This window comes from Sphaeroforma arctica (assembly GCF_001186125.1).
Source record: "Sphaeroforma arctica JP610 unplaced genomic scaffold supercont1.925, whole genome shotgun sequence".
Taxonomy (NCBI): Eukaryota; class Ichthyosporea; order Ichthyophonida; genus Sphaeroforma; species Sphaeroforma arctica.
In genome coordinates, this window is record NW_014039633.1 from 6737 (window position 1) to 19005 (window position 12269).

At 40.1% G+C, this 12269-nt stretch overlaps 2 protein-coding genes and 1 non-coding gene across 3 annotated transcripts; all 3 read left to right on the forward strand.

Annotated features, from left to right (window-relative positions):
- Nucleotides 1-1721: 1721 nt before the first annotated feature.
- SARC_09278 (hypothetical protein) lies at nucleotides 1722-4929 on the forward strand. The gene is made up of 7 exons (XM_014296712.1): nucleotides 1722-1977; nucleotides 3086-3169; nucleotides 3443-3575; nucleotides 3712-3773; nucleotides 4108-4218; nucleotides 4343-4445; nucleotides 4638-4929. The coding sequence occupies exons 1-7, from the start codon at nucleotides 1820-1822 to the stop codon at nucleotides 4746-4748; spliced, it is 762 nt and encodes a 253-aa protein (XP_014152187.1). The 5' UTR covers nucleotides 1722-1819; the 3' UTR covers nucleotides 4749-4929.
- SARC_30204 lies at nucleotides 3917-3989 on the forward strand. Its single transcript has one exon. It is a non-coding gene; the product is annotated as a tRNA-Phe (tRNA).
- Nucleotides 4930-7408: 2479 nt separating the features above from the next.
- Nucleotides 7409-7657, forward strand: SARC_09279 (hypothetical protein; the record flags this gene model as incomplete). The annotated part of the gene is made up of 1 exon (XM_014296713.1): nucleotides 7409-7657. The coding sequence occupies one exon, from the start codon at nucleotides 7409-7411 to the stop codon at nucleotides 7655-7657; it is 249 nt and encodes an 82-aa protein (XP_014152188.1).
- Nucleotides 7658-12269: the final 4612 nt, after the last annotated feature.

Here is a 12269-nt window from a genome sequence, read left to right on the forward strand (position 1 = left end):
GTGTATATATATATATATATGTATGTATGTGTGTGTGTGTGTATGTAAATATGTATATATGTACGTATATATATAAAATATATGGTAGAGGAACGGTGAGACTCAGATATGATTTTAGTATGTTGCATTCCAGATCGTTTCCTTGACTCTTCTTTTCGGGATATTTATACATGTTTCGACATGGACGAGTACACATATAGGCGTATTAACAAGGTGTACCTGCATCGATACGCACGTATCGACAAAATATTGAATGCAAATATGTGCACGTACACACGCCACACGTGCGCAAAGCTTACAATATACATTTGTATATTTAGAATATTTTTGCATACTGATTTCTGTGTATTTTGTATGTGACTACTAAGCACATACACTGATTGCACGTACAGTTTTGAATAGCCGGGTATGTTGCATTGCATAATTCATGTATAGTTCGGTACAACCATGTATAAGAAACGTACACAATGCTCCTATCGAACCAAAACGAAAACATGCGCACGCAACGGATTCGAACAAATTGCAGAATAGTTCTAGAGTTCCTTGTACTCATATCTGGTTTTTGTTTTTGTTTTCTCGTGGGAATCATATACAGGTTATGGATGGTGTGCGGAAAAGTAGCGAAACTGGAGCATGGGTACCCATATATGGAGAGTAGTGTGCACATAATATAATATAATTAGAATTCTCTTACCACCCCAATCAACACATCAACCACTCTCAGAGTCCCATAGGAATACACCTGAAATCACTCGTGCGAATGCCGGTTATTGAGGCACGCCGTAGAGCGACCTTCATGAACAGCTGTATTTTACGCGATACACATATAACACTACGGGGAATCCGGAAGGTATATTAGCAATTGGCAGTGAAGCATCCAGTAGTGAGATATAAAGGACAAGTTAGATTTTAAGTACATACCGGGTCTACCTCTGCGTTTAATACGCACCATGTTCCAGGTATTATACGACAAACAGGCGCTCGATTTCTTACCCGAGAGACCGTTAGAGCGATATGGTTGACGCCTATCGATCGTGAACAAAGGATGCGGCGTTTAAATACTCGTCACCCCATTAAAAAGTAATTCAAATGCATACAAACGGCTTTGCAACTGCCGATCCGATAGTGCCGCAGATATTTTAAACAACCAATTGATTGTTTTCTAAAGACGCACAACGTTGCTTTCGTGTCGCCAACAGACATGTGAGATCCGATAATACAACCGGAATTCTCATCAGAAAAGTTCGATTTTTTTGTACATATTGCTCGAGGCAGGTACACGTTGCGACTTCACGTTGTGACTGGCCTCGTTAACTGTATTTTTATATAGTTGCTGAGCATGAGTGCCACTGTAAAGGTCCTTAATTCTGTACACTTTCGTGTAGTTCTGTGTTCGCTTTCGCGAGACATTGTAACACCAGCTCCGAGGTTTCCGAGCAATTGGAGGGAACTTGTACTCGCATCAATTACTTATCCACGCTGTAACAATTTTCTTTTTGATAACTTCACAACCGATGCTATCCGCACACAGTTGTGGTCCTGTAACCTATTTTTGAATCGGAACTAATGCTGTACGCGTATATCACGTAAATACATATCTGTTACAGTATGCATAAATATAGTAATGAAATATAGTGATTTGATTCGTCCATTTAACTATCGTTACAAAATATATAATCAACGAATCAACAACCGTGTGCAAATGTATTTATTTAGTTTGTATTTTGTATAGAGGCATACTATATTATATATAGCTCGTGAAAAACACCTCTTTTCACACATCGTTAGGTCCAGTGTATCGTTCGCTATTTGTCGTGATATGCTGAAATTGTCTGTGACGTGGGCAACTCGAAGTTTGGCTCATACTTGCGTCGTACCAAAAAGGGTAGTGCAATCGAACAACTGCGGCCTTTTACGTGCAGAACGAGCGACGCTATTTCGCGGCACACCTGCCAATCGCAAAATGGCTACTAAAAGGTGTGTTGGCATATATAAATACTCTTCATGTATGTACCTTCATGTGTATAAATGCATTTAATTGAAACTTTCGTCTGCATTTTACACTGTGCGGTGCTTGATGTTGTGACACTGCAGTTTAGCGATGCCGTAGAGTCCAGTCATCACGACTGCTGGTGTCAATTGATCACCCGAAACGGTGGCAAGGTATGATAAGCAGTTGTGACGTACACTTCTGTTCCTGATCCTCGACATATATGATTGCTTATGCGCATACCGACAAGCATTCTTCGATTACTTTCAAATGGATTCGCTGTGCGAGCATAGTCACGTCAGTGCTAAATCCATCATTTTAGCTAATAGTACTGATACGCGTTAACCACCAGCAAAGACAATGTGCGTAGTGTTGGATGTGTTCGGCCATAGTATAGTACCAGACGATGGATGAACAAGCGGTATTCAAAAGCTGGCATCTACGAATGGTCAGCAACGCTGTTAGTGATCGCTGTCCTTTATTTTGAAGGTACCAGGCTCAATCTTAAATGTTAGACGCAATACGTCTCACCTCTACCATTTATATCATGGTGCCCATAATTCTTACTAAAGATCTGGTACACAAAAACAGAATTTATGTCGTGTTTTTCTAAACATTGCCATCCTCTATTTGAGTAGATTTTGTCCGTGTTGAGCTTTTACAGTACTACCATTTAAACACTATCATTTATATACAGAATGAGTATTTCGCGTCAAAACCAATCTTTGGTCCTGGCAAATTGACTTATCATTCAAATAAATCCTTAAGTGCGTGTCGCGCTCGTGTATATAAAGACTAGTGAGTGGTGAATGTGTAACTAACATGATTCTGTGATACTGTTTGGGGCATTGAACTCTGTTTAAGCGGTTTTTATTTACTATGGTTCTTGTCTTTATCTCATCTGAAGAGCGAGTTGCTTAGAGATAAGAATATGTCATTCACTTAAGTAGGATTGTATCAGAATTATTCCGGGCAGGACAACGCTATATCTATAAAGAATTTTACGTGACGCACTGAGTTTAGTTGTATATATATATATATATATATATTATTCTGTTTATTTCGAAAGCCTCACAGCACCCATAACCCTCACAGCAAACCTGTCGATGAGCAAGCAAACGAAGTACTCGCTTTTTGGTTTGGCGACTATTCTGGGCCGAAATTTGAATTGTGGTTCAAGTAAGTGGACTGTGTGTCATATGATATTAAAATCCCGCAATACAGTGTCTGTATCGCCGATTCATTTTGCGCCTGGATTGACAACTCGCTAGTTTTTAAGCGACCTGAAACACTATAATCGCTGTTGCTGAGGCAACATGAAGTGACATGTATCAGAACCGTACAATCAGTCACCTCAACAATCCTATTCTGACTTGTGAGTTTAAGCAACATTATCGGACGCCATCTCAGATAGCGCCCCGATTGGCTTAAGTGATTTTTTTTGTTCTTTAGGTCATCGAAGGAGACTGACGAACTCATTCGGAGAAGGTTCGGCGGCCTAGTCGATGAAGCGTTAGACGGCGGCTTGAAAAATTGGGAGGAAGACATCAAACTACTGCTGGCGAAAATGATTATTTGTGATCAAGTAGGTACCATTTTGCTGCTTCTTATAGACAGTAAATGTTCAATCTTACCCGCGTACCCACCTATTTTGATTTGCACGGTGCACAGCGTGTCGTAGATTCTCTGAATGACAGGGACTAACTGAATCACTTTTGCAGTTCACAAGGAACATCTATAGGAGGACAAGTAAAGCCTTCGATAATGACCCTGCTGGACTGCGGTATGTCAATTCAGAATATATTCTGTATGCGTCATGTTTGTACTTCATAATGGTTTCCAAAGAAATATTCATCAATGTGCAGAAGTAATATTGTATAAAAATTAATACTTATGATAGTAGTCCTTTCAAATTATTATTTATCATCCGAAGTAGCTCAGATGGGAGAGCATTCGACTGAAGATCGAAAGGCACCAAGATCGATACTTGGCTTCGGCAATTTTTTTTTCCTTGAGAAAAGTTGGTTTCCCCAAACATTGAAGTGTCCTCTTATTATTCGTTCTAATTGAACTCGCTGTGACTGATTCTATATTTGATCTTTTCAATAAATACATAGGTGTGCTAAAACAATTACAGCTCAATTTCTGGCTGAACTACATCCGTATGAAGTGGGTATGCTCGGACTACCGTATGAGCACAGCGAAATTGTGAAAGACCACGATGCGGGGTATGTTCCTTTCCTATATATCGACTCTTTGTAGAAGGGTTTTTAGTGGTCTGAATAAACTTTTTTGTGTGGGGGCTTATAATAATGTTGACAGCATTCTACACACAAAAATACCTTTGCACAGGAAACAGATGCTGGCGTCTGAGATTGAGAGACGAAGTGATAGCATGAGCTCCACTGAAAACGATCTTCTCACGCAATTTCTTAAATATATGGACGACCATAAGGTAGTATGCGAATTCATTTATTAGTACTTCTCAATTTGGAATGTATGTTTGGAAATGAATGGTTTCGGGATTACATGCATATTCAGTGTGGACTTAGAATCGTAAGCCATTTGGTGTTTTATTTTGCATGTTCATGTTCAAGTTGTCTCCTAGGTCGTTTATATATCAGTGATCATCTTACTCGCAATTTAGGCAATAATCGAAAAATTTGGGAGGTATCCGCATAGAAACGAAGTGCTCGGAAGGACTAATACACGCGACGAGGCAGAATACTTGAAAACGGCAGATACGTATGGACAATAAAAGTCAGATTAGCATGCAGGTTGAAAAGGAATTCAATATCGCATTATCGTGTGGATTATATACTGGTGCTGTTCATTCGAATCGGAAAAAATACGATTCCCACGGAATGCAAGAACGGCATTATACTCATCGCTTATATGCAAATCATCCGTTAGACTCGGATGCAGCTATGCGTGGCAAACGGCACATTTCGATCACAGGCATGAGGAAGGTGGTTTATGAAATATCGTTTCTTTTTCTGCTAGAATGGCTAACGTAGTCTTAGACCAATCATAAACAGGGATCCGAGAAGAGAAAGTCAGCTGTACAGGCGTATACGACCGTGCGTTTGTGTAGATCAGACCTCGCTGGCTCGCACACACTCACACACATACACACACACCTTGTAATAGATAAATGCTTTTAAACTGAAATATCAATGGACTATAGACGTAGAGTACGGCGCTGGCGCGTGCGAATTGCGAGACTAAACAGTGAATACTAGTAGTAGAAGTAGCGTGAGACTAGTAGCGAAAGTAATTTTTGTTAAACACAAGTGTACATAACAACTACACATACTCATATATATATATATAAAACTGAAATAAAATTATGTACATTATAGAACTAAAAAAATGGGATTGAAGGTTTATGACCTTTTTTATTATTGTTTTTTAACAAAAAAGGTAAACAATTTTAAAAACATACAACGAAGGAAGTCTATAGGACATTTTTGATTTGTCAACAAATTCATAAAATTTATCGAATTGTTTTTTTTATGATTGTTTCTTCTTGACCAAAACCAAAAACACTCATAAAATTTTAAAATAAATACACGTATGTATGACTGTGTGTAGAATAGATCATTACTTCAATAGTGATGTGAGACTATGTTTTTATTTCAAAACAACAAATTATATCACTATACATTCATTACAAATCTGTTTACAATCTGCTCTAGAGTAAATAGTGCTCAGTCTCAAGTCTCAACTTTGAACTTTCAGACTTCAGCCATACTGACAGACTCTCAGCTCAGAGTCTCAGAGTCTCAACAACTCTCAAGTCTTGAAAAGAATTTGTATATAAAAAAATGGTAAATAAAACGAATTCGGAATTGAACGATGCTTTCAAGATCACAATATTTTTAATTTTTAATGTTGAACAATGAGCAAAATCAAATCCCGGAGTCAGTACTACACTAACGATATCAAAGCATACTTTCTATTACGGGACTTTGTGTTTTAAACTAAATATGATCACAAATATCTGACTCTATCCTGTATCCGCTGGCTCTATTACTTTAACACCAGTACCTTGGGGGGGTTTTTAAAATAAGAGTTATATTTGTTTTGTTTATTGATATTGAAAAACAAAACAACCCAAAGTTGAAGGTAAATTATAAAAGCATTCAGCAAGCTGTCGCATCACGCTTGTCAGTGATGTGGGCACTGGGCGCTGGGCAGCGTGCCGCACGGCCTTCTCTCAAGTCTCAAGTCCTAAGCTCATAACGTTATGGGGGTACGGGATAGAAGTTGAACGTAAACGCATATTTTATTTTATTTCAAACGTTATACCTACCTAAATTCTTGTAGGACTGGTTCGTATCGTGAACATAATACACACTTATATGTTTAGTCCCACAAGTTGCACCTATGAGCATACAAAGGACCACATATGAGACAAAAGTTGAATGCAAACGTACATTTATTCGATTATAAAAGCATTAACGGAAAATGATTTGAGGTTAGGTCTCAACTCTCAAATTGACTCAATAAATACAGTCTCAGACAGGCAACTTTGTCTCAGACTCTCAGTCTCAACTCTCAACTCTCAAGTCTCAGCTCTCTCTGAGCATTGTATTCTGTCTTTTTGTTTTTGTTTTTAAATCAAAATCAAAATAGAAGAAAACCTGAAATTCCAGAATCCCACGGCCCATGGTTCATCATTCATGACTTCATAGAGTTCAGCACTCCTGCACCTATGATTTTTTCTATACAAAAGGACTATTTATCAACCGCTTTTTGTAGTATTTATAATTTTATAGTCAATACTAAATAATGAATTCCCTAGCCCCTAAATACTCGCTCTATTAGAGAGGGAAGATTTTTTTCATTTGCATATTTTTCAACAAAATAGAAAGGAACTGAATTTAAAAAAAAATGTGATTTTAAAAAAATGGGACAATGTACCAGTCCCAAAACTCAGAACTCCTCAGAGCTCAGAAGTCAGAACTCTGAGAACTGAGAACTCAGAAGCTCTCTCTCGCTCCTACTCTACAATTGCTACATACATACATACTACTATTTAGTAGTATAGAGAGACTACTCAAGTGTCTATCCTACCTACACGCCCAATCGGTCGAATTTCGCCCGAACGGGCGTGTAACGGCAACTCAGATGGGCCGTATTTCGTTCTACGTACACGGTCATTTGAATAGCCAATCGATTTAAAGAAATAATTTATTAGCGCGCCAAACTCACCGCTTGTCAATACCTCTAATATATCAAGAGATATACACAAAGTGTCACGATAGACATAGGTATACGTAGGTGCATATTTGAGTACTGTATAGTAGGTTAGTGAGCTTTGTTCTTGGTCTAAACATACCTAAAGTATCTAAAAACTACTCTACAGCCACCAAGCGAGTGGTGGGATCCACCGTGTATATACGGTGGCACCATATGGATAGCAGATATGCCATGAATCTATTTGGATCGCGATGGAAGGTCATCTGGAGCGAAGCATCTGTTGTGGGTGCAAAGAACTATGCGTCGGCAACAGGCAGGGTGAAGGTGTGGAAGGTCACGTTGAGTGTTTATGGGTTCACAGATAGTGATGGATATGTATATAGTAAAGAGAAAGAACAGCCATCACAGCTCATAGCGTTGGCTCCGCCTCCTGAATTAGATGGTGATGATGCACTTATATGAACACCAATGCTGGTTTGCGGTCCTATTCGTGCAGCTTTAGCTAGACACCAATTTTTAGTGCAGAACAATGAACCACGCACACGATAAAGCTCAGACCAATTACGTGCGGGTACACTTAGCTATCAGATGCATACAACGAAGATGTGCACAGCAACACACTCTCTTTTACACACAGTACTCTTGCACAACCAACTATCACTCATCATAAACCCGTACCTTTAGCAGTTTTAAATGACACACGTACACACACAGAACGTGTAGAAACAATCCACCCTCGCACAGCACGTGTAGACAACACCCACATGCACACAGCACGTGCAAGCGATACACAGGCGCATACATCACGTGCAAAAAGATTCGATCTAATAAAGGCGATACCAATGCCTTAGAATAAATAAACGCGTAGATAAATTCTAAATATCGTGTAAATATCGATATCAATAAACGAAATGAGACGCTTAATAGTTAGGTTTGACTCGTGAAAACAGCAATACTCTAAGGGATTGTGAGGCTGAGACATTGCCTATATATAATCCTCTCAGTACTGTTTCCGCCGAAGGGATATTATTTAGTGTTTCGTTGTCTCTCTATTCTGGGGCGAATCCGAGAGACTCATAAAATCCTATCTTTAGAAAAAGAAAATAAAATACTCTTGACGTCCTTAGTTATTGTCTTAGCCAATAACTTGCCACTATCAAGAATTACCGACTTAGCCTTCATCAGACTGGCACATCTGGTTGGCTTATCGGAGGATCAACTAGGTAACGTTAATAGTCAACTCAGCTATTGTACCGTCTATAAAGCGTGTACGATAGTATGTATAGCCTCCCTTATCCGTTCTCCATATAAAGTCTTTAAATTCAGAACGATCAAGAGGGGCATTAGAATCATGTCTTCTTGCGAGTATAATCTTTGTAGTCGGAATACGATTTGTGCCTATATTAAGCGCACTGGAACCATCGGGGTTATTTACCTCGTACGTTCCACTTTTAGTGTCTGCTACAGATATTATGTATGGACCAATCCATTTAGATGTTAATACAATAGCATCGGAATTACGTTGACGGATGTTAACTCTGTCACCAACCTGATACTCTGCTATCTTCTTGGTAGTGTTCCAACGCTTTTGCCTTTTTACTATGGCTATATTGCGTATTTCTCGCAAGCAAGGATATACAACGTTATAAATACGTTGGGCCTTCTCTAACCATGGTAACTCATGATGATCGGGTTCGTCCTTGTTAAAAGGGATTTGTAACTCACACCCTAAAACCACTTCTTCCCATCAATCTTTCCTGAACCACTACAGCGACTATGGGAGCCATAGGGTTATTTTTGAAATAAATAATATTATCCCTATAAGGTAGTCCGGCCAACATCTGCATCATCCGTTAATGCAGTACGCAAGAATAACTTAAGTCTTCTATGGCGCGTTTCATTCGCGCCATGCGTTTGCAGCTTATATGGCACACATCTCTTATGGCATATGCCTGATACGAGTACTAGCGATTCCATAACGTCATCGCAGAACTCACTACCGTTATCAGTGCACATAATACCCGGCCACCCGTGGTCAGCAAAGACTTGGCAACATAATTCTGCCACGGTCTGCGTATTCTTATCCTTTAATGGATAGAGCAAGTTAAACCGTGACGCCGCATCAAAGAAGTGGCATACGTAACGGTCGCCTGTGTGCTCGGACTTGGGCAGGTCAACCAGATCTATGATGACCCTGCGCCATGGAACATATTCAGTCACGCTCTTAAGCAGTGCGAAATCATAGCGCTTGATCTGATTGAGATCACAGTCTGTGCATGACTGATATACTCTGTCAATTAAAGTTGCCAGCTTAGGGTGCACGATCCCATGTCGCTTAGCATCTTTGAGTGCTTCTACTACGTTCTGGTGCCTCAGCTTATGATGTTGCTTCAGCCAAGCAAGAATGTTTTTATCATTCTGCTCTTCCAGAATAAAGGTAGGGTGTTGAGAATCCACTTGCGTGGTCTCTAAGTCTGTAGTGTTTTAGGGTTTTTAGGGTTTTATGAACGTCATAATCGCGCTCATGTGCGTTAGATACACCTGACTTATTAAATAGTCGCATTATATGTGTATACGCTTCAGGATTATCTTTCATTAATCCCTTTGAAAATAGGGTTTGAAAGACCTCGGGCTTGGACTTTATGTTATTAAACAAAGTCCCAGCTAGGGACTGACGCTTCTTAACAGTAGTGTCATTAGTAGATTGTATTTTTTTGTGCACAGACTTCAAGTGCTGCGTTGCCTTTGAACTGCTTAACGTTCGATTTGGTAGAGTGGAATCTCTGATTCTTTGACCTTGTTAAGGAAGGTCTCAGAAGGGGTCCATTTGGTTGTTTCAATGGGACCTATACGACATATAATAGTATGTCTCCAAGGCGTCTTCTGGACGGCTCGGGTACCCTGATATAGGAAAGTATCTACTTTTCTATCTAAATATATTGGCTCGCATTGAATTATGCTGAACAATTTATTGAGCCATGGATATTTACTCCGTAATGGGCAACACAACGTGATGGTAGCTTTATGTATATGAACAGAATTTAATAGCTGGGCAATTAACTGCCATGGTGGATTGGCCCACGCATTATGTTGGGAGAGGTCTATTTGAAAGGCGTCTCCCAAAGGATGATTTAAAGTCCTGTAATTCGATAGTTGTGCATTATGATGTGCAGCAAACATATCTATGGTATGTGGCCCATATATCTTTTGAGCCAGTTCAAACCACCTGGGGTTACCTTTCCAGTCAGTGGCTAGTAACTCACGTACGGATTTATTAAAGTCCGGTACGAAGCGTGATAACATATCCGGTAAATGGTTACGTATTCCTGGCAGATGTTCTATATCAAAATGAAACTTTGATATCATGCCAGCGACTCAGTAATTGTGAGTCGGGTTTCATTTCTTTCATATATTAAAGAGATTTCTGAGCACACATCAGTGTAAATGCTGTTCCGTATAAGTAATCTCGGAAGTGTGTTAGAGCTTTCAACGGTATCTGGACCCTCCACGAACACCTTGGATCTTTTCTCCAGCATGTTGAAGAACCACCGTACCCTCACCCGTCCCTGACACATCAACAGATGTTCCCCATACCCCGGCTAATCACGCTGTTGAAGTACTACTTCCAAATATCGGTTCAAACCAAATCATCGCGCTTGTTGGTTCCGACTATGATACTTCCGATCCAGGCCAGCCAACACATACCGAATTCATCCGTGGTCTGGTGCGGCATTGGCTTACCCCCATCCTCGCTTCTCGGCCGGATTATGACGGATATCCTGGTCCTTCTCGGTATTTCGTACTCTGCACTAACCCATTCCGTGGCACTACACGGCGCAGACCCGATCCGTACCACAGAGGTGGGTACTCTACTTAGTAGGTCATCAAGCGAATATATGGAACATTCGGTAGTAACAATGATTTGTCAACACCGGCCCGGATTGACTCAGCACATATCTTCCATTGTCGACTCACTTGGCCCAAGCTTCAAACGGGAATTTACTGATCACTTCTTCCCATCAATCTTTCCTGAACCACTACAGCGACTATGAGAGCCATACCATATGTTCATACATTGTATCATACATACTTGCCATTTTTGAAATAAATAATATTATCGACTAAATAATTGTATATATCTAGGTTTGTTATCTATAACCTGATACAATACTCCTCCTAAGGCTAAGTCGGAGGCGTCCGTTGCTATTTCTAACGGCACGCCATCGACTGGTCCTTGTACAACAGGGGCTTGTTGGACTGCGTGATTGAGCGCTTTAAATGCGTCATCACACTCTTTAGTCCACAAGTCTCCTAGTTTGCCTTTATGGCATCTTAAGTGTCCAAAAGGTTTAAGGTAGTCGGCTAAGTGTGGTACTCCATCTGAAAAGAAGTTTACAAACCCACACATGCTGTTAACATCTCTTCCTGTAGTTGGTGTTCGCCAATCCAACAGGTGTGCTACCTTACCGGGGTCGATTTTAATACCTTCCCCAGATATATGGTAGCCTAAGAGCTGTATTTCGCTTATTGCGAAGTGGCATTTCTTCTCGTTAATCTTGAAGTTTTGCTCATTGAGTCTCTTAAGGACTCGTCTGACTATTGCGGCGTGTTCGCCTGTAGTCTTCGAAAAGATGACTATGTCATCTATATAGACTTGCACGTTTGGCATGTCTGCAAACATTTCTTTCATTACTTGTTGGAAGAATGCTGGTAGAGAGTGTAACCCGAAAGGTGCACCTCTGAACCGGTATTGTTTGCCTTTCCACGTAAAGTTAAAGTATTTACGGTGGGGTTCATATACCTGCATTTGATGGTGTCCTTGTGTAAGGTCTATAGTTGTAAACACTGTAGCACCTTCCATCCTTCGCAGTAGCTCGTTAATACGAAGTAAGTGAAAGCTATGAGTCGGCAATAATTTATTTATTGGACTCATATCTAAACATACTTTGACTTTCTTAAACGATCCGTCAGAGTTATGTTGGCCTACGGCTAGCAGTGCCAAGTTAACTGGCGTTTGTTGATAGTTAATTTCTGTCACACCATCTGCTAGCCATTTCTCAACTTGTTCTTTTAC

What these genes read in the sequence shown, in the direction of transcription:
- SARC_09278 (XM_014296712.1), top strand. Translation starts at nt 1,820, where the DNA reads ATGCTGAAATTGTCTGTGACGTGGGCAACTCGAAGTTTGGCTCATACT. An exon ending in CGCAAAATGGCTACTAAAAG is followed by an intron (nt 1,978 to 3,085) that starts GTGTGTTGGCAT and finishes TAACCCTCACAG; the next exon opens with CAAACCTGTCGATGAGCAAG. An exon ending in AATATATGGACGACCATAAG is followed by an intron (nt 4,446 to 4,637) that starts GTAGTATGCGAA and finishes CTCGCAATTTAG; the next exon opens with GCAATAATCGAAAAATTTGG.